We start from the raw sequence: 22,236 nt of genomic DNA, 5'->3' as shown, positions 1-22,236 counted from the left end.
TGATTAGAAATGGGAAATTGGAGATGTGTAATTTAACATCTATAAAAATGAAAACTGTAAAAGATGAATATCAGATCAGTCGTAAAAGAAACATAAAATAATTAATGTGAAAGCGAACGCGGTAGGAGAATCTCTAATTCCGTAGAAACTTCCAGTTTCATTACTGCAAGTAATCTCAGAGCCATTTTCAGCTTCCTTTTCCCATGGACCCACTCTCCATCTTTTATCACTGGTTGCAACTTGTAACCAATAACCTCTCTCCCCCATTATAAATCAGAGTCATAGCTCATAGACTCACTCACCGTTACTCCTTACTTACGCAGCACGGCACATTTTCTTTCTTCTTCCTCCTTGAGAAGAAAGATGAGAAAATGTTGACAGAAGAAAGAGAGCACAAGCCGGGATTAGCAAATATAAAGTTTTGCCCTTGTCGGGAGTGTGCTCTCTTTACTTCTGTCACCATCATCATTCTGGTGTTATGTGATCGTGTGAGCGTAAGTGGTGTATATACACACTGTAGACACTTTGATTGCTTCAGCAAGGTTTCTCGAGTATCAAAGAAGGTAAGTTACTTGGTGATTTCTTCATTCACAGCTTCTGTTTTCATCAGGGTATGTACATGCAAACCAGACCGGTTTATTTTTCTTTCATCAGGCCACCGACATGTTGACCACCAAGACCTATATATGTCTACAACTACTTCACACTCTTCTTCATCAACTTAAAACTAGGGGTTGTTCTGTTTATTGCTCTGTACTATCAACCATTTCAAATTCAAAGTACCCTGATACAACTTTGTTTTTGTTTTTGGTTTTTTTGAATTGGATTGGGATATGGGGCTTATATGAATACAAAAACCTAATCGTTCAATATAAACTCATTGAACCAAAGGCCACACATTTGTTACAAAAATCAAAACAAATTTCAAACGTAAGAAATTAAAAAGAACTTCTACACGATGCTGTCTCCATCATCTTTGGAAACAATATCATCAAGACTTATCAACCCAATAGAGAAAGATAGCGTTGGTTTCATCTTCGGAACCGGACTAGGCTCAACCTCATTGTTCAGTATCTGTAGCACACGTCTCATCGATGGTCGCTCATTACTATCCGGATGTGCGCACTTAAGCCCAACCAGCAACAGCTTCCTCATCATCTCCTCATCAAACTCGCCTCTCAACCTCTCATCAACAGCATCAAGCACTCTTCCTTCACTGTGCAATCTCCAAACCCAATCCACCAAGTTGACAGTCTTTTGATTCTCAGGCTCTTTATCTATCGGCCTTCTCCCGCAAGCAATCTCAAGAATCACCACTCCGTAGCTAAACGCATCAGTCATCTCAGTCGCAGTCCCGTATTGGAGATACTCCGGTGCGAGATACCCCATCGTACCAGCTGTTAACGTCGAGATAGGGCTTTTATCGTGCTCAGTGAGCCTAGCGAGACCAAAGTCCCCCAGCCTCGCGTTAAAGTTGATGTCTAGCATTATGTTGCTTGCCTTTATATCTCTGTGAACCACTTGCTGCTCACACTCATGGTGAAGATAAGACAAAGCCGAAGCCAAACCAATCGCTATGTTCAGCCTATGCGACCAGTCAAGAGCCACAGCTCCAGTCTCCGACTCCTGATACAGAATCTTATCAAGACTCCCATTAGGCATGAACTCGTAAACAAGAAGCAACTCTCCCTTCTCGTTACACCAACCCTGCAGCTGAACAAGATTCTTGTGCCGCAAGCAAGCAATGATGGACAACTCAGCTAGAAACTCCGTCCTCCCTTCCGTCGAGTTATGCCTCGATCTCTTCACAGCAGAGATCGTTCCCGACGAAACAAACATAGCTCTGTACACATTCCCAAACGCTCCTCTCCCAATGACACGACTGGAGTGAAACCCTTTCGTAGCTGCGTAAAGCTCTCTGTAGCTAAACTCTCTAAGGCCTGTGATTAGCTCCGTCTTGAGCTCCTTCTCCGCTTTAACTCCTTTCAACTTCTTCAACGTGAAGTAACCGAACACCGAGAGAGCTAAACAGAAGAAGACAGGACAAGAGATCCCAAGTCCAATCGCGAGACCGTGTCTTTGACGTCTTCTTCCACCCTTAGGTATAGCCACAGGAGCTGCAGAGCTACCTGAAACGTTGTGAGGACGGTTAGATTTCGATCTAACCGGAACAAAACCAGACGTCTTGAAGCTCCAATTCTCGATGAGATGAATCTCCGTGCTTCCTTCCGTGGAGCCGGAGAACCCTACGTACATCTCACCGTTCAAGAACGGAGAAAGATCGATGTTCACTGACAAAATAGGCTTCTCTGGCTTCTTCGTTGTAGCTATAGGATCAGTGTAGCTCAAGAAGACGTTAAGCAAACGCATATCGTTCTTGTAATCGATCCAAGACGTGATCGATTTCCCGGATTTGAGATCGATCGACGGATCCGACGTGGCGATCGAGTTCAAGCTATCGACGTCTAGCCCGACGTGGTTCCCGCTCGGATCGTTGAAGTTCGGATCGAGCTTGGTGTCGAATTCGATCGCGACGAATCGGTTCTTCATGGGCTGGGAGGAGTTCACGAGGCCCAAGAACTCGCCGGGGCTTCCTAAGGTGTCGTTGTCGTGGGAGAGGAAGAAGGAGAGCCCGTCGCCGGAGGAGTCTGGGTTCACGTTTTGGACGGAGAAGGAGAAGTGTGTGGAGAAAGACGCCGTGGTGTTTGAGACTGGATCGTAGAAACGGATTGGTGTGTTGTAGATTACGGTTCCGGAGCTCGTGTCGGGTACGCCTAGCTCCCGCGTGAGTCCCACGACGCCGTTTCGGAGATGGGAGTCGCCGAGGAACGTGAGGTTTCGGATGGTGAAGGATTTGAATGTGAAGTTGACGTTATCGGAGGAGACAAAGATTGGTTCCGCTATTGAGATAAAGAAGAAGAGAGCAAGAAGCTTTCTTGAAGAAGCCATTAGAGAGAGAGAGAGAGATAGTGTGGTGGGAAAATGGATTCGAATTGATATGATGAAGAAGATGAGGGTATATTTGTAATTTTGATGTAACAACGGTTATCAGGATGGAACCTTACACGGCGTCGTATGTGGTGGGTTCGTTAAGTCAAGTGTGAAAGAGTTGGAAGAGCGGGTCGGGTGGGGCCTAATAAGTGGACGCAAAAATCAAAACTGACCGTTTTAATGGCATATATATATGGCGCCACCACGTGCATTAGAATACGATGGAATGTTATCTTTTTACTTCATTTAAATCCCTTATTTATGTATCTGTCTGTCTCTATTAATAATGACAAGGTCAAATTTGACTCACCAACTATGGTTTGACTGTCTACTGTTTTTTAACAGCATTTTAGACTCATCTTGGATCACAACATGCATCTCTCAGCAAACATATTTCACTAGTTAATCTTCATTTTGAGTGTTTTGTGCAATAGTAAGTGCTAAAATAACCTATGACCATATTCTATAACTTTAGCTGGTTTACTTTAATAAATAACAACGGATCGTGTGATACAAAAGTGGAGTATTCTAACATTAAACTAGAAGTGAGAGTTTGGTTATATTGAAAAGGTACAAATCTCTTGCTTTCAGCACCACCTGGCTCTTTCCACTAGGAGAATCCACAGAACCTAAGAATCTATATATAAATAGAAACTAGCCGTTAAGTATGAATGTGAACGTCAGTGGGATGACTGACTAATTGTTTATTACATTACCCATTCAGTAATCCTTACAAAAGCATAAAGGAATCTTGGCAGATTCTAATATGATAATAATATAATGTGATACAATAGGATAAGCAAGCACAAAGAGTGTGTATTCACAAGCTATTCTATGAACTTGGGCTGAAGCTATTAAGGTTTTTGTTCCCTCATTTCCTGCAAAAAGAAAAGGAACTTGAACACAGAGTTGTACCGTCGTTGACCCCCATGAAATTTCATTGCAAAAAATTATTACATGTATTTTCTATTAAATAACTAGTGAAATGTTATAAAATCAGTGTATTGACCCCGCTAAAATATTTACTCAAAACTAACTTGACCCATTATTTAGTTATAGTGACCCCGTTAAATTTTGCGGCTGGCTCCGCCACTGTCTACTTGTTGCTTGACCTGCTCGATGATTCGCCTCTTCCTCTCAAAGATCTGCACAAAAAAAATTTTCATCTTTACATTTGCTGTCCCCCTCGGATTCTCCCTGCCAGAAAACATCGCCGACAACGACCTACTCTTGAGATTTGAGTGAGAGACTATTAGCAATGGATTTTTTTTTTTTGAATTTCAAAATTTTGGGGATAAAGATTTCATTTTGACATTTTTCCTTTTCCTTTTTTTTTTAAATCGGTTGCCCCATTCCTTTCATTTTCCCTTTCAGAAATTATTTTTAACCACTATGAAAAAAGCGTTCAAAAAAAAAACCCATTATATGTTATAAATCATATTGTGGATGTCCATAACCAGTCCATACTAGAGAGAGAGAGCCGGCGGCCATGAGAGAGAGAGAGACAGCAAACCCCACTACAAGAAAACACAAGTTTAACGAGGAAAATTAACGAGGAAAAACAATCCTCGTAAAAATACGTCGATTTTGCGAGGAAATTACGTGGAAAAATAAAAGCATCGTTATTTCCTCGTAACGTTACGACAAAAAAGTTTCGTCGTAAAGATGATGTAAATTGACGTGGTTTTTACGAGGAAACACTATTTCGGAAACACTATTTCCTCGTAAATACGACGTAAAGTTTGCGAGTTCTTTACGATGAATTAGTTTACGTGTATTTTACGAGGTAATTTTGAATCCACCACCAAGTTAGCTTCCTTCCATACCCTCGGATGAGAGATTCGGGTATAAATTGGTTAGCCGTGATCAAAGTTACACCTCAAGGACGAATCATCAGTGGAGAAGAACCACCATTGAAAAAAGAACAAATAAATGAAGTCGAGGAACCTGAACAAGAAATTGATGACATCCTTCTCATTGACCCGCATAATCACGAGTACGAAGATCTTACCAACGATGCCACAGACAAAGCTGTTGAAGACGAGTTTAATGAAAATGATGATGTTTCTATTCATGACGAGAATGTTGATGTATCCGATTGATGTATTTGATTTTGTGTAGTTTGTTTTATGAATAAGATAATGTGGGAGTTTGTTTTATGAATAAGGTAATGTGAGAGTTTGCTTTAATTATGAATAAGGACTTGTGTTTTGGAATGGAAAGAATTGATTGAGGTGAAAGAATAGATTGAGGTTCAAGGGTAGATGGGTTTGGGGTTTGGAATATATGAATTAGAAGATAAAGAAGATGGGGTTTGGGGTTTGGGGTTTCGGATTTTAGGGATTTAAACGTAATACTCGTTAATTCCTTGTAAAATAGCGTGAAACTTACGACAAAATGTAAAATAAAGAACGCGGCCATGCTAATTCCACGTAAGCCAAAATCGTCGTAAAGGAGTCGTAAATACACGAGGAAATTACGATGAAATTAAAAAAATAAAGAAAGCGGGGCACGCTAATTCCACGTAAGACAAAATCGTCGTAAACGAGTCGTAAGCCAACGAGGAAATTATGACGAAATTATAAAAACTAGAAAAAAAAGAGAAGAAAGATACTGGAATCACATGTGGCGAGACTTACGTTAGTCTCACCCACATGAGTTCCAATATCTTCTTCTCCTTTTTTTTTTCAAATATTTCTAATTTGAAAAACATTTTGGTGAAAAGCGAGACTCGCTAATTCCTCATAGTATAAAAACTAGAAAAAAAGAAAAGAAGAAAGATTCTGGAATCACATGTGGCGAGACTTACATACGTAAGTCTCGCCCACATGAGTTCCAATATCTTCTTCTCCTCTATTTTTTTTCAAATATTTCTAATTTGGGAATGTGAGAATTGTGATTTAGAATGAAAATAAAGATGGGGTTTGGAATATATGAAGTAGAAAATAAGGAATATGGGGTTTGGGGTTTCGGATTTTAGGGATTTAAATATAACACTCGTTAATTCCTCGTAGAGCGACGTCGAACTTACGACGCGGGCTTCGTTAATTCCACGTAAGACAGAATCGTCGTAAAAGACTCGTAAGAAGAAGAGGAAATAACGATGAAATAAAAAATAAAGAAAGCGACCCCCGTTAAATCCACGTAGGATGAAATCGTCGTAACTACCACGTAGGACGAAATCGTCGTAAATACCACGTAGGATGAAATCGTCGTAAATACCACGTATGACGAAATCGTCGTAAATACCTCGCAGTGTAAAAACTAGAAAAAACATAAAAAGGAGAAAGATACCAGATTCACATGTGGCAAGACTTCCAACAATTATACTACGTAAGTCTCGCTCACATGAATTCTAATATCTTCTTCTTTTCCTTTTTTTCAAATATTTATAATTTGAATAGGATTTTCCTGAGGAGTGTGATTTGAGATAGGGTGTGATTTGGGAGTTTGTGTGTGGTTTGAGAAGGAGAGTTGTAGGTATATTTATAGGAAAGCGCGGCTCGTCAATTCCACGTAAGCAAAATCGTCGTTAATACTTCGTACATAAAAATGCGGGCCTTTGTAATTCCTCGCTATTTCCTCGTACAATAAAACGCGGGCCTTTGTAATTGCTCGCTGAAATCGAATTTCCAGGGATACTGAAGCTGAAATGCGTCCTCTTCAAATGTGAATGGTTTGACCCCGTTGTCAACAGAGGTTTTCGGTCTAACAAATTCGGTGTAGTTGATGTCAACGGTGGACGACGGTACAACAAATTCGAGCCTTTCATCTTAGCTTCACAAGCAGACCAAGTTAGCTTCCTTCCATACCCTCGGATGAGAGATTCAGGTATAAATTGGTTAGCAGTGATCAAAGTTACACCTCGAGGACGAATCATCAGTGGAGAAGAACCACCATTGCAAGAAGAACAGATAAATGAAGTCGAGGAACCTGAACAAGAAATTGATGACATCCTTCTCATTGATCCGCATAATCACGAGTACGAAGATCTGACCGATGATGCCACAGACGAAGCTGTTGAAGACAAGTTTAATGAAAATGATGACATTTCTAGTGATGACGAGAATGTCGATGAATCCGATTGATGTATTTTCGATTTTGTGTAGTTTGTTTTATGAATAAGGTAATGTGAGAGTTTGTTTTATGAATAAGGTAATATTGTGGGAGTTTTTTTTGTGAATAAGAAAATGTGGGAGTTTGTTTTATGAATAAGTAAAAGTGGGAATTGTGGTTTGGAATATATGAATTAGAAGATAAGGAATTGTGGTTTGGAATGAAAATAAAGATAGGGTTTGGAATATATGAAGTAGAAGATAAGGAATATGGGGTTTGGGGTTTCGAATTTTAGGGATTTAAACATAATACTCGTTAATTCCTCGTACGTTGACCTCGAACTTACGACGCAGTCCTCGTTTATTCCACGTTGACAGATTCGTCGTAAAGGACTCGTTGAATAACGTGGAAATAACGACGAAAAAAAAAAATAAAGAAAGCGAAACCCGTTAATTCCACGTAGGACAAAATCGTCGTAAACACCCCGTAATATAAATGATGAACGCGGCCCTCTTTAATTCCACGTAGGACGGAATCATCGTAAACACCTCGTAATGAAAATCGTCGTAAACACCTCGTAGTGGAAAAACTAGAAAAAAAAGAAAAAGAAGAAAAATACTGGATTTACATGTGGCAAGACTTCCAGCAATTATATTACTTAAGTCTCACCAACATAAATTCCAATATCTTTTTCTCTTCCTTTTTTCTCAAATTTTTATAATTTGAATAGGATTGGATTTTGGAGTATGATGTGAGATAGGGTGTGATTTGGGAGTTTGTGTGTGGGTTGAGAAGGAGAGTTACGTGTATATTTATAGGGAAGCTTTCCTTGGTAATTCCACGTAAGCGAAATCGTCGTAATGTCCTCGTACCTAAAAAACACGTGCCTTTGTAATTCCTCGTAACTTCCTCGTACGATAAAACGCGGACCTTTGTAATCTCTCGCTGTTTCGTCGTAAAGAAAAACACGGGCCTCTGTAATTCGTAGTAAAATTACGAGGAATTTGCGACGGTATGTAATCTTATATATACCCCCGAGCGCTCACTCTTTCTTTCCTCTCTACTTCCTCTCCACTTCCTCTCCACTTCCTCCCTGTTTCGTTGCAATGGTAAGCCTCTATAATTCCTCTCTAATTTAGTTAGTTTAGGTAGATTAAGTGGTTAGTATAGGGAATTTAGATAGGTTTACGGATCTTATGTTATTTAGTGTTGATTAGGTGGATAATGTTGGAAAATATACTGTTGACGAAAATTTAAAAAATTAATTTTTTTCTCAGGTTCGAAAAGGTAGACTTACTGCCCATTACAGAGAGATGTTCGGTGAGCCGGGTAGTCGTTTAGATCCGTCGTCTTCTTCAGCGCCCGGTTCTTCGGGTCAGGAGACTGTCCCCGAGACTCAGTACACTCAGAGAGTCTTTGGGTCTCCTTCTTCTAGTGCACCATCGGTTCCTCATGTGCCTCCCCCGATGGCTCATCCGACGATGCCTCCTCCTGTGCCTCAGAGAGTCTTTGGGTCTCCTTTTTATTATTCATTTAATTTAACTTTAAATTTTTACTAACAAAATTTATTTTTTCTTTTTAAGGTTGTCCCTAAAAAAAAAGGACGGACGTTGGGGATTGGTTCCGTCAACGATGTTCCGAGAGTGACATCGTCTTATGGTCAGCGATGGGATGGTGAAGTCTCTCAGCTGCGTAGGGAGTCCGATGAGTTGCGTAGAGAGTTTGCTGAGCTACGTCACGAGTTGAGCTCGACGCGATCTCGTATGGGTGGACTCGAGGGCTTCTTGGACGTTGTAGCGGCCACAAATCCGGAATGGGAGACCTTGTTGAGGACCATGCGACAACGAAATCCTATTCCAGGCGAGTCAACATCCGACACACATGCCGAGGCGGATGTAACGGCGAGGAGTGATGAATTCTACCGGCGATTAACGACCCTTAGTTCTTTTTAATTTCGGTTCTTGTATTATGAATTCAAAACTTATTTATATATAAAATATTTTGGTTTTGATTTTTTTAGAATTTTAATTTTATTAATAATTTAAATAATTTAAATTATTTTTTAATTATATTTTTTATATTTCTGTAAAATAACGAAACGAAGTAAATTCGTAGCTAATTTTGAGACTTCTTTACGTCGAAGCTTAACGAGGTTTTTACGAGAAAATGTTTACAAGGAAATGACGTGGAAAGTTCACGTGGTCTTTACGAGGAAAGCTATCAAGGTATTTACGTTTACTTTACGAGTATTTACTTTCAAGTTATTTACGTGGGTTTTACGAGGAACGGCTTTCGAGGTATTTACGAGGAAATTTAGCGACGTCCTTACGTGGAAGCTTTACGTGGTCTTTACGACGAAATATTCTTATTCGCTTTTACGGCGAAATTATTTCCTCGCTATGTTACGACGAATTAGCGTGGATATATGCGTTACGACAAACGTATAACGACGAAACGGGTTTCCTCGCTAATTACTCGTAACACTGATTTTACGACGAAATCACGAGGAAAACTGCCCTCGTAAAACTTGTGTTTTCTTGTAGTGCCCTAGTTTTCCTTTTTCATATTGATTTATGATTTGTACTCTTTCCATATTTATATTTACTTTCTCTAGTCTTTCCATTATTCTATGACGGTGTAATTCCCTATATATAAAGGGCACACTTTGTGTTTATGATAAGAATAAGAATATACAGTTTCTATTCTCTAGTTTTACAACACGTTATCAGCACGATTACTCTAAGAACCCTAAGCTAAAATCCAAAATCGACAAACCCTAAAACCCTAGCCGACGAACCTTAATCCCGATCACGAGAACCATCCCGATCGCGAACCTTCCCGATCCAAGCTTCTTTGCGCCCGATCAGTTCCAGCTCACGGCGATCTCAGCTTGGACAGCTAACATTCCAGATATCAGCTTCAGCCTGTTCGCGTCCTGATCTAAGCAGGAACAACTCGCGGCCTTCTCTTGTCCGATAGATTATCTCAGCCAGCTCGCGTTCCCGAAGGACATCTCGCGTTCCCGAAGGACATCTCGCGTTCCCGATCCAACATACGACGTCTCAACTCGTTCCAGCTAGTTCGCGTTCCCGATCAGCAACGTCCAGCTTGCGTCTCTTCTCATTGGTGGTCCATTCAACACATCTGAGGTTAAGGTAACTCGAAACCCTAATGATCAATCATTAAACCTAAAATCGAATTTTGATTGCTTGATATGAATTGAAATCATAAAACCTTAAACCCTAATCGAAACTAATAAGCAAATCGAAATCTTAATGTGTTGAAATCGAAACCTTAAACCCTAATTCGAAAACTTAATGGTTTTAAATCGAAATCTTAATGATCTAATGATCAAAATCGAAACCCTAATATTTTAAATCCCTAGCCGCATGCATGCATAATGCATGTTATGCATAAAATCGATCCAAACCCTAATTAATCTTTGAAATCGAAATTGATTGTTTTGATTGATTGAATATGATCACATAGAAATCGTTTGCTAGGATTGCTAAAGCCATACTTGAATTTGGTTGATTGAATTGATGAACCGATTGGATGTTTTGAGATTAAGGAATCGCCTAGGTTAATTGTTCTCATCCTGTTTAAGACTTAACCTGACCGGCTTTGTTCATATGTTTAAAACCCTAATCGCATTGAATATGATCCGTTAAGTTGATTGTAATTAACACCTTGATGCATTGCTTGATCACTTAGAAACTGATTGCTAAGATGTATGAACCGACTGCATTAAGAACATATAGAAACTGTTTGATAAGATTGTTCATACCTTGTCTTGGCCGTGCGGCTTATCTTGCATCATACTCGTATGAACTGAATGCATCATATCCGTTTGGTCGTGTGACCAATTCGCATTACATACCTGATTCTCTTGTATAATCATAAGAACACTAAGAACATTATAATCTTTAAAGATCTAAATTATAAAACATATGATTTCAGATGTCGAAAATCAACAACTTGGATTTTGCTGCCCTAAATCTCTCTGGAGATAATTACTTGCAATGGACACTTGATGCTAAGATCATCCTGAAATCCAAGGGACTCGGTGAGTGTATCACCGAGGACAATAATGCTAGTGAGAAAGATCGATACAGAGCCATCTTGATCATTCGCCATCATCTAACTGAGAGTCTCAAAGATCAGTATCTGACCATTGAGAATCCATTAGACCTTTGGACAGAATTGAAAGCAAGATATGATCACCAGAGAACGGTGATCTTACCAAAGGCTATGTATGATTGGAGGAATGTCAGGATCCAGGACTATAAGTCCGTGGACGAGTATAACTCAGCCCTATTTAACGTTGTTTCAAAATTGAAACTGTGTGGTGAGGATATAACGGATAAGGATATGCTTGAGAAAACCTTTTCCACCTTCCACACAAGCAATGTGTTGTTACAACAACATTACCGTGAGAAGGGCTTCACGACTAATGCTAATCTGATTTCTTGTCTATTGCTCGCTGAGCAAAACAATGAATTGTTGATGAGAAACAGTGAAATGAGACCTCCTGGATCAGCCCCACCACCTGAAGCACACACGGCCACATAGGCCAAGAAAGAAGCTAACCACGTCCAAGGAAATGGCCAACACGGCCGTGGTCGTGGAAAATGGCATGGACGTGGCCGTGGTCTAAATTCTTTTGGCCGCAGACGAGGAAATCAGTATGGTCGAGATCATGGTCGAGACCGTGGCCAAGGACACTCGTTTGGCTGAGGTCATGGCCGAGGCCGTGGGACATCATTCAAACTGCAGCACTCGACCAAATCAGTGTGCCATATATGTGGTATGGGCAATCATTGGGCTAAGACATGTAGGACTCCAAAATATCTCGTTGACCTCTACCAAGAGAGTTTGAAAGAGAAGAATCCTAAGGCCCACATGACATACAAGATGGTGAAGATGATTTTAATCATGACCAAGACGATTTTATGGATTATGAAACTTCAGATTGTCTAAAAGATTGAAGTTGATTTCAACATTTGTGTTCTAAACTTTTGTGTTCATTGCTTTGGTGTTTTTCTATGTTGTCATTTCTTTGAACTTGTTTTATTAAACTTAATAAATGAATGATTTTTATATATGAAGTCTCTAAGTATCATCCTATGAATCTTGTTTTAGAAATGAACGAAAACAAGGATGTATTTGTAGCGGACAGTCAGTCAAGCCACACGATCTTAAAAGACAAAAGATACTTCATAAAACTTAACCCTTAAAAACGCCAACATCTCCACAATTGCGGGTATAGCTAGTCTCATAGAGGCCACAACCAGGCTAACATTTTATTGCCTATGGGTACGCATCTTGAAATATCATATGCATTATATTCATCCAGCTCAAAGAGAAGCCTATTGAGTTTTAAAGACATTCGAATGAATGGCTTCCATATTGAAACTAAGGGCGAAAGAAACAAAGAGTTCCTTCAGATCATTAAAATCGCCCAAGGCAATAAGAAAGTTTTAGAATCTATGCATGCGCTCTAAACTGGTCTTTACCATACCAAAGTCGATATGATTGAGGCCAATGCCACATTTAATAAAATAGCCATCGAAAATTTCACTCTATGGCACGACCGGCTTGGCCATCCCGGTTCGACCATGATGCGTAAATTGATCTCGAACAATAATGGCCATACACTGAAAGGGAAACGAGGTGTTCCTAAGAACCTAACGTGTGTAGCATGTTCACGAGGGAAACTCATCGTTAGGCCATCACCAATTAAAGTGACTAAGGAAACGATAAACTTTCTGGAAAGAATACAAGGAGACATCTGTGGACCAATACAACCACCTTGTGGGACGTTTAGATATTTCATGGTCCTCATTGATGCGTCCACAAGATGGTCGCATGTATGTCTTCTGTCGACCCGCAACTTGGGATTTGCGAGGTTGCTTGCTCAGATAAGTCGATTACGAGCTCATTTTCCAGATTTTCCTTTAAAGACTATACGTCTTGATAATACTGGTGAATTCACGTCCCAAGCGTTTAATGATTACTGTATGTCCATGGAGGTAACCGTGGAACACTCCGTGGCACATGTACATACACAGAACGGCTTAGTCGAATCATTTATAAAACGCATACAACTAATAGCTCGACCATTGCTTATGAGGTCGAGACTTCCGGTTTCTGCTTGGGGACACGCCGTGCTACACGCGGCTGAACTCATACGCATCAGGCCATCTAGTGAACATAGATATTCCCCATCACAATTTCTTACGGGTCATGAGCCAGACATATCTCATCTTAAGACATTTGGTTGTGCCGTCTATGTACTAATTGCACCACCACAGAGAACAAAGATGGGACCTCAAAGGAGGATGGAAATATATGTTGGATTTGATTCTCCCACGATTATTAAGTATCTTGAGCCAACTACGGGTGATTTGTGTAAGGCCAGATACGCAGATTGTCATTTCGATGAATCCGAACATCCAACATTAGGGGAAGATAATAATAAGCTGGTAAAAGAAATTACATGGAATCAAACATCCTTATCTTGGCAAGATCCTCAGACTCAGGAATGTGATTTAGAAGTCCAAAAGATAATACATTTACAAAAGCTAGCTAATCAATTGCCAGATTCCTTTGCTGATCCGAAAAGAGTGACAAAATCATATATACCAGCTGCTAATGCACCATTTAAAATTGATGTTCAAGAGGGACACAATCAAGTTGCTACAGAGTCTAGACAATGTTTGAAACGTGGTAGACCAATAGGTTCCAAAGATAAGAACCCTCGGAAAACAAAGAAAGGTGCTGAATCCAAGGTTGGAACCTCATAAATGGTCGCGGTCGATCCTACCCGAGATGTGGCCGCGTCCGACCATAAGGCTTTAGACATGGCCGATGGTCCTGACGTACCAAACACTAATGCTTGGGACGCCAAGCTTCATGGTACTGATGGTCCTGATAATAATGAGATCTCAATAAATTATGTCTTGTCTGGGATACAATGGAACAAAAAGAATGTCGACATTTAATATATATTTGCATACAAGGTAGCACTTGAACTTATGGGTTTAAACGAGGATCATGAACCCACGTCTATTTATGAGTGCACTCAACGATCAGATTGGATCAAATGGAAAGAAGCTATAAACGTGGAGTTAAACTCTTTAAAGAAGAGAGATGTATTCAGGTCCTATAATCCAAACACCCTATGATGTTAAACCAGTTGGACACAAATGGGTCTTTGTGAGGAAAAGAAACGAACATGGTGAGATCGTGAGATACAAAGCACGACTTGTTGCACAAGGATTCTCACAGAGACCAGGAATCGATTATGAGGAGACATACTCCCCTGTGGTGGATGCTACTACTTTTAGATTCCTGATAAGTCTGGCTATAAGAGAGAACTTAGACTTGTGGTTAATGGATGTAGTAACTGCATACTTATATTGTCCACTGGATAATGAGATATATATGAAAGTACGATAGGGTATTGAATTGAAAGACAATCGAGTTCTCGAGAACAACATTGTATAAAGTTGAATAAGTCACTTTATGGACTGAAACAATCAGGTCGAATGTGGTACAATAGACTAAGTGAGTACCTAGTGAAAGAGGGCTATAATAATGACCCGATCAGTCCATGTATTTTCATAAAGAAATTCAAAAATAAAGGATTTGTGATCATAGTAGTGTATGTTGATGATCTGAATATTCTAGGAACCTCTAGAGAGATTTCCCAAACAGTTGAATATCTTAAGAAAGAATTCGAGATGAAAGATCTAGGAAAAACGAAATTATGTTTGAGATTACAGCTTGAGTACATTAAAGATGGAATCCTTGTGCATCAAATGGCATATACAAAAAAGGTACTCAAGAGATTTAATATGGCCGAGTCTCACCCGTTGTCGAGCCCCATGGTCGTGAGGTCTCTCGGCCTGGACACTGATCCGTTCCGTCCTAAGATGGACGATGAAGATGTCTTAGGTCCCGAAGTGCCATATCTCAGTGCCATAGGAGCTTTGATGTATCTGGCTAGTCACACACGACCAGATATATGTTTTGCCGTGAATCTATTGTCTAGATTTAGCTCTTGTCCGACCCAAAGGCACTGGAACGGGATTAAACATGTTCTTCCTTACCTGCAAGGAACGAAAGACTTGGGTCTATTTTATACTAACCAAAACAAAGAAGGTTTAGTTGGTTTTGCTGATGCAGGTTATCTTTCGGATCCACACAATGCTTAATCACAGACAGGCTATGTGTTTACACATGGTGGAACTGCCATATCATGGCGTTCCATGAAACAGACGATCGCGGAGCCACTTCATCAAATCATTCGGAAATCTTGGCCATTCATTAGGCCAGCCGCGAATGTGTATGGTTAAGGTCCATGACCAACCATATCCGAGTCGATTGTGGGATGGCCGAAGGCAATGACGCACCAACCGTGATGTATGAAGACAATGCAGCTTGCATTGCTCAGCTTAAGGATGACTACATCAAAGGGGACCGGACGAAGCACATACTACCTAAGTTCTTCTTCACACACGAGCTACAGAAAGCCGGCGAGGTTCAAGTGGTCCAAGTGTGTTCCAGTGACAACTCAGCAAACCTGTTCACCAAATCACTTCCGACCTGCACGTTCAGGAAGCTCACGCATTAGATTGAGATGCGTAGGTTGAAAGACCTTCAGTGATGTTCAGAACAGGGGGAGTAATACGTGTTGTACTCTTTTTCCTTCACCATGGTTTTGTCCCACTGGGTTTTCCTGGTAAGGTTTTAATGAGACAACATCTAAAGCATATTACAAATTCTGTATGGTTATGATATCCAAGGGAGAGTGTTATAAATCATATTTTGGATGTCCATACCCAGCCCATACTAGAGAGAGAGCCAGCGGTCATGAGAGAGAGAGAGAGAGAGCCGACACCTAGAGAGAGAGACAACAAACCCTAAAATTATTTTTCCTTACTGGTTTATGATTTGTATTCTTTTCATATTTGTATTTTTTTTCTGTAGTTTTTCCATTATTCTATGACGGTGTGATTCTGTATATATAAAGGGCAAACTTTGTGTTTATGATAAGAATAAGAAATATACAGTTTTTTATACGGCATCGTTTCATAATTTTGACTCAACTTAACCCAACTGAAACGGCGTCGTAAAGTACAACAATTATATACGGCATCGTTTCATAATTTCGATTTATTCTTCATTCTCCGTTGTCTCTCTCTCTCGATCATTCGCCGGAGTGATCATCTCAGATTCGATCATCAATTCAGATGGATGTCTCCTTACCAGTCGATAAGCTATCTACTGAATCAAAACCTGAGTAAATTACGTTGCTTGTTCCTGATTTCGACTTCTTCTTGTCGCTTCAATTGTCTCTCAGTGAATTGTATAGTTTGGTTTACTTATGGTATCGACTTTGTTTGTCGATCGATTGTCTGAATCAGGGACAAAGCTTGTGTAGTGCTTGTGGCAACTGGGAGTTTTAACCCTCCTACGTTCATGCATTTACGCATGTTTGGTGAGTTCTTACAATAACCACAACTCTAGAATTCAATGTTTCTATGCGTATCAATAGGTTCCAAATTTTATCAATGTGAGAAGTTCGCACATTTTTAGGCATTATGATTCAGTGGGGAAAATTGAACATTGATTATAGTCTCAAGTATCTGATTATGTTTGCTTTGAAGGTTTAAGTTTCTTGAAAATTCATGTTTAACCAAAGTTTTTCACAGTTGATTGATGCTTGCCCTCTAATGTAATATGTGGCCTTATATTAAACTGATGAGTTCTCTTTTTGTTTTGTTTAGAGCTGGCAAGAGATGCATTACACTCGGAGGGATTTCATGTTCTTGGAGGCTATATGTCCCCTGTAAATGATGCATACGAGAAGAAGGTATACTTTTGGCAACCTTGAAAATCTTCAGTTTCTTCCTGAACTTCTTTTTTTTTTTTTAGCTCTCAAGGCTCTTCTGTTTACTGTTTAGTCTCCTTTACAAATAAATAAAATCATCAGGGCTTTGTGTAGGGACTTTTATCCGCAGAGCATCGTTTAGAGATGTGTAATATAGCCTGCAAAAGCTCCGACTTTATAATGGTTGATCCTTGGGAGGTACTCTCTCTCTCTCTCTCTCGCCCTCAAAAGCTTTTTATAAGTTTTCTTTAGGGAGGGGGAACAAAGCTTTGTGTCCTTACAAAACTGTGTGAAAGCTGTTTCTTTAGGCATCCCAAGACAGCTACCAACGAAGTTTGATGGTTTTATCAAGGGTCAAGACTTTTCTTACAACAAATAGACTTGTACCCGAGGGTAAGATCACTGCAGAAAAAAAGTGGCTTTTAGCATCCCTTTTTCATTTACATTTTTGGGTAATTGCTGAATCGTCTCATGCCATGTATCACATCATATGTGCTACTTATTACGGAACTGACAAACTCAAATTTGTAATGTATGGTTTCTAATGCTAGAATCTCTCAAAGTCATGCTACTATGTGGCTCGGATTTACTGCAATCTTTCTGCACTCCCGGTGTTTGGATCCCTGAACAGGTAGTAAACCAAAGGCAGCATCGTTATATAAACCGAGATTTCATTTTGTCGACTCTACTCACAGTTGTGCTCTTTTTTTCATTGATTGTGTTTTGGAAGGTAAAGGCCATTTGCAAAGACTATGGGATTGTGTGCATCCGTAGAGAAGGGCAAGATGTTGAGAGTATGATCTTTGGTGATAGAATCCTATACGAAACCCGTGTAAGTACTACCGAGTTTCTTGTTTTGGTTTCTCTGGATCAGTTAGTCAATCTACTACGGTTTCTTGTGCAGGATAACATCAGAATCGTCAACAACTTTGTTCCTAATCAGATTAGCTCAAGTAGATTAAGGTAGTTTTGATGTTTATTCATCCTCTTCAAGAACTATTCTTTCTTCACTATAAGAAAATGGTTTCTCTTGCTTCTTACAGGCAATGCATTTCACGAGGGCTATCAGTTAAGTACTTGACTGAAGATGGAGTAATAGATTATATCAAACAACACCAACTTTACACTGAGCTCGAATGACAAAAGCTGAACAGGATTATTTCTTCACCAAATCAATATCACTTGCACAAGCTTTTCAGATAATCGTGTGATTAACATATGTAATCATATCAGATATATTTGTTGAAATAATTATTTTTTTGTATTATTATTATCAAATCTCTGTATCACATCCAAAGTTCCACAATAAAAGTAAAGAATTAAAAGAAAAATCAAAAACTCTCTACTCGGGGTTGTTGTTCGATTTTTCGGTTAATTTGAAAATCTGACGAATTAAACCCGAAGAATTGTGATTTGGTTTCGGTTAATTTGATATTCATTTTTATTACCAAACTGAACCGACATTTTATAGATTTTTAGGTTTAAATTTTGGTTACTTCAGTTAGCTTGATTCGAGGTATTACGATTTATTTTAAACTAGTATTAATTCATTCCTATCGTCTAAATTATTTGATCATAAAATTATAATGATTATTAAAATAAATTATTGTTTAGTTCATATTTTCTAAATATGGACAACACATTGATACAGAAATTCATGCATTCAGTTTTTGTAATTTTGTTTTGAAAAAGAAATACCTCATACATGTTGGAAAGCTTGTTTTTGTTAAAAGTTTAAGATATACTAGATTCTGATCCGCCCTTCAAAAAGAGCGGGTATACTTTTTAAAAAAAATTTCTTTAAAAAATTTAATTTTCATATTTATGTTTTTTGTAATTATATTTGTGTTTGTTATGTAATCAATAAAAATATATGTTATAAAATAATAGTAATTTAAAGGTTGATCCGCCGGCATACACTCGTTCTTTGTAATTATATATACATATGCCCGTTTTTTTGTAATCGTATTTGTCTATTTTAGATCTTAATCCCTGTTTCAAGTGTGGGTATAATGTTGGTTTCTATTTTTTTTTTTTATGTAAATATGTTACATTTTCTGCATTTTTTTCTTCTATGTTATAAAAATTTAATTTATATGTTTGTGTATAATATTTTTTAAAAAAATTATTAGTAAGAGGTTTTGATGTATTGAATTTGTGATGTTGCATAACTATACAATTATGTCATAGTCATTTCATTCATTAATTTTGAACTTTATTCCTAAATAGTGGTTAATTGTTATTTTTTAAAAAAATAAGAAAGTATAGTTACAATTTTGTTTAGCAATTAAATAGATAAAATTATATATTTTCATTAAATTTTCATGATTTGATTTCATATATAATTATTTATATAATGTTATTATTAGATGTCCATTTAAAAGTATACAATACTCAAAATTCATTCCACTTAAATCCATGGAGTGATGATTAAATAAAAAAAAAGCTTAGGATCAAACCACGATTGATATAAACCCAAAAATAAGGAATATTTGTTAATATATACATATGTATATATATATATATATATATATATATATATATATATATATATATATATATATATATATATATAACTGTAGGTAATATTTTTTTCAAAAACAAAAACTGTCTGTAATATATGTGTTTGTACCGAGAATTTAGGATGGAAGTTACAAAAGAAAAAAAATGACATTACTATAGATCTAATCTATATTCCAGAAATTAGATTTTATATGGTCCATATTATTAGGTAACAAATCGAAAAACTGACGTTATATATTATTACCTATTCATATTTTTATTTTAAAAAGTGGTGGTTACATTTTAGGGCTTTTTGCAAAAGTGACTCAAAACTTGGAGTCAAACAGAAAACTAACCTTTTCTTTTGACTCTTTTTTTTTTGAGATTTTAACCCTACACCTGCATTTTATCTACGAAAATGCCATTAACATTTTTTTTTTTTCGAAAATGGCTTCTTTACTGTCTCAACCTCATCTTCTTCAAGTATTTACAATATTGCCACTGCAATGAATAGTGGCAACAACCTTGTACGAACTGTTTGGAGCTTTTTATGCCCTTTAATGCACGTAAATCTCTTTACACTCTCTCTGTTTCAATTGTTATGAACTAAAAACAACATTTCTTTCACTTTCTCTCTATATTCATCCAAAAAACTCAAGCTTTTGATTCAAAATATGGGCTATGGTTGACAGAGCCATATTTCTTTCGTTTTGACTTACGGTTGCTTTCGTTTGAGGTTCTGGGTGGTTGGAGAAGACCATGTGTGCAAACGAAGTCATCTCACCTAGTTTAAGGTACAAATTTGAATTTTTTTTCAAGATCTGTTCGCGTAGAAGAACTGATGAGTCTTCTGGTCAAACAGACGACTTAAATTAAGTCGTCCAGCTTTGTTTGTTAAAAAAAAACACTCCAGACGACTTATATATAAGTCGTCTACGAGAAACGGGCTAGTTTTGCATTTGACCGAATCGTGTCAGATCTTTGACTATTTCTGGACGACTTATAATTCAGTCGTCTCTGTGAAAGTTAAAATTTCAATATTTTATGAAAACTTGACGACTTACGTGTAAGTCGTCCTAGGTTAGTTTTGTAATTGAAAAATAAAACTTCATAATTTAACTTTAACCAGACGACTTAATATAAAGTCGTCCCTCCAGAAGACTTAATTTAAAGTCGTCCGGGGAAAGCAAAGTCGTCCAGAATTTTTCCCAATTTTCTGGTCAAACTTTGCTTATCCCGGACGACCTTAAATTAAGTCGTTTAGCTGGACGACTTTCATCTAAGTCGTCTGGAGAAAGTTAAATTTCAAGTTTTATTTTTCAATTACAAAACTAACCTAGGACGACTTACACGTAAGTCGTCAAGTTTTCATAAAATATTGAAATTTTAACTTTCCCAGAGACGACTGAATTATAAGTCGTCCAGAAATAGTCAAAGATCTGACACGATTCGGTCAAATGCAAAACTAGCCCGTTTCTCGTAGACGACTTATATATAAGTCGTCTGAAGTTTTTTTTTTAACAAACAAAGCCGGACGACTTAGAATTAAGTCGTCCCTTTTAATTTTCAATTGCAAAAGTGACCTCTTTAGACGACTTACCTTTAAGTCTTCTGGACGACTTCATTTTCTCTATGTTTACTAATGTGTTTTATTTTGAATATTTGCAGATGATTTTTCAGTTACATGCAGTGTATGGAGAATGGTTGTTGAGAGATTTCCGTTGGGATTTTGTGGTTGATGATCTCAAAGGAGCAAGATTGTTTTTATTGAATGAAGATTCAACACATGCTGAACTTGTTGCAATGGCTCAAGAAGATTATAACCTGGACATGAGAACAGTGAGTGTGGAGATTAGCTACTCATTACCAGCAGAAATGATGATGGCTCCAGGCAGTCTTCCCATTCATGTTACAAGTGATAGACAAGTTCGAAACTTGCTGGAGATACTCAAAACCCATAGAGTATGTCTTTGTGTATCAAGCCGCAGCAAGGTCGAAACGGTTTCAGAGAAAAGGGATATTGATGAAGCTGGTGAATGGGAAAAAGATGTTGGTGATAATGATGAAGCTGGTGAATGGGAAGAAGATGTTGGTGATGATGATGAAGATGTTGGTGATAATGAGTTTGTTGAAGATGAAAATCAAGATGGGGAGGAGGAAAATGGGGAGGAGGATGCTGATAATTCTATTGTTGGTGAAACGGATCAGAATGGTGGGGATTACAGTCTTTATGGAAAAGTTCCAGATGAGGACGAGGAAGATGATGATAATATTTGTTTTGAAGAAATCCAAAAGACATATGCTAAGACAAATGCTATTGAAGGAGGAAAATCGAATGGTACCAGTATCTATGTCAACCAGAGTTTTGTTAGCAAGGGTGCACTGCTTTCAGAGCTGCGGTTGGCAGCAGTGAGGGGTAAGTTTTCTTTCAGATTATACAAATCAACGAAAACTCTCGTTGTGGCAACATGTCGGGTTAGCTATTGTGGATGGAAGGTCAGAGCGAGTGTCAAACATGGGACAAACACGTTTTGGGTAACAAAGTATGTGGAAAAACATTTATGCTCAGCGGGAGACCGAATCGCTCAGCGGAGACACTGTACTCCGAAGTATGTAGGTAGTCTTTTCATTGATCGTGTTGGAATCATTGATGGGATAACTCCGCAGCATATCACTGATGCAATGAGGAACATGTTTGGCATGGCGCTTGATTACACCACTTCATACAGAGCACTGTTATATGCACAAAGATTGGTGAGAGGATCAGCAGAAGAAGGGTATTCGCGTCT

At 38.4% G+C, this 22,236-nt stretch overlaps 2 protein-coding genes across 2 annotated transcripts; one reads left to right on the top strand and one right to left on the bottom strand.

Moving 5' to 3' along the window:
• Positions 1–798: 798 nt before the first annotated feature.
• Positions 799–4,334, bottom strand: LOC106447642 (probable L-type lectin-domain containing receptor kinase S.7). Its single transcript, XM_013889614.3, has one exon. The coding sequence runs from the start codon at positions 2,947–2,949 to the stop codon at positions 952–954; it is 1,998 nt and encodes a 665-aa protein (XP_013745068.1). The 5' UTR covers positions 2,950–4,334; the 3' UTR covers positions 799–951.
• An 11,871-nt stretch (positions 4,335–16,205) lies between these two features.
• LOC106450350 (nicotinamide/nicotinic acid mononucleotide adenylyltransferase) lies at positions 16,206–18,234 on the top strand. The gene is made up of 9 exons (XM_013892001.3): positions 16,206–16,354; positions 16,479–16,552; positions 16,842–16,927; positions 17,060–17,143; positions 17,254–17,338; positions 17,497–17,576; positions 17,676–17,777; positions 17,850–17,908; positions 17,989–18,234. The coding sequence occupies exons 1-9, from the start codon at positions 16,305–16,307 to the stop codon at positions 18,083–18,085; spliced, it is 717 nt and encodes a 238-aa protein (XP_013747455.1). The 5' UTR covers positions 16,206–16,304; the 3' UTR covers positions 18,086–18,234.
• Positions 18,235–22,236: the final 4,002 nt, after the last annotated feature.

Source organism: Brassica napus, chromosome C9, assembly GCF_020379485.1.
Source record: "Brassica napus cultivar Da-Ae chromosome C9, Da-Ae, whole genome shotgun sequence".
NCBI classification, from domain to species: Eukaryota; Viridiplantae; Streptophyta; class Magnoliopsida; order Brassicales; family Brassicaceae; genus Brassica; species Brassica napus.
Note: the sequence above shows the minus strand (reverse complement) of the source record. Positions and strands in the feature narration are given on the sequence as shown.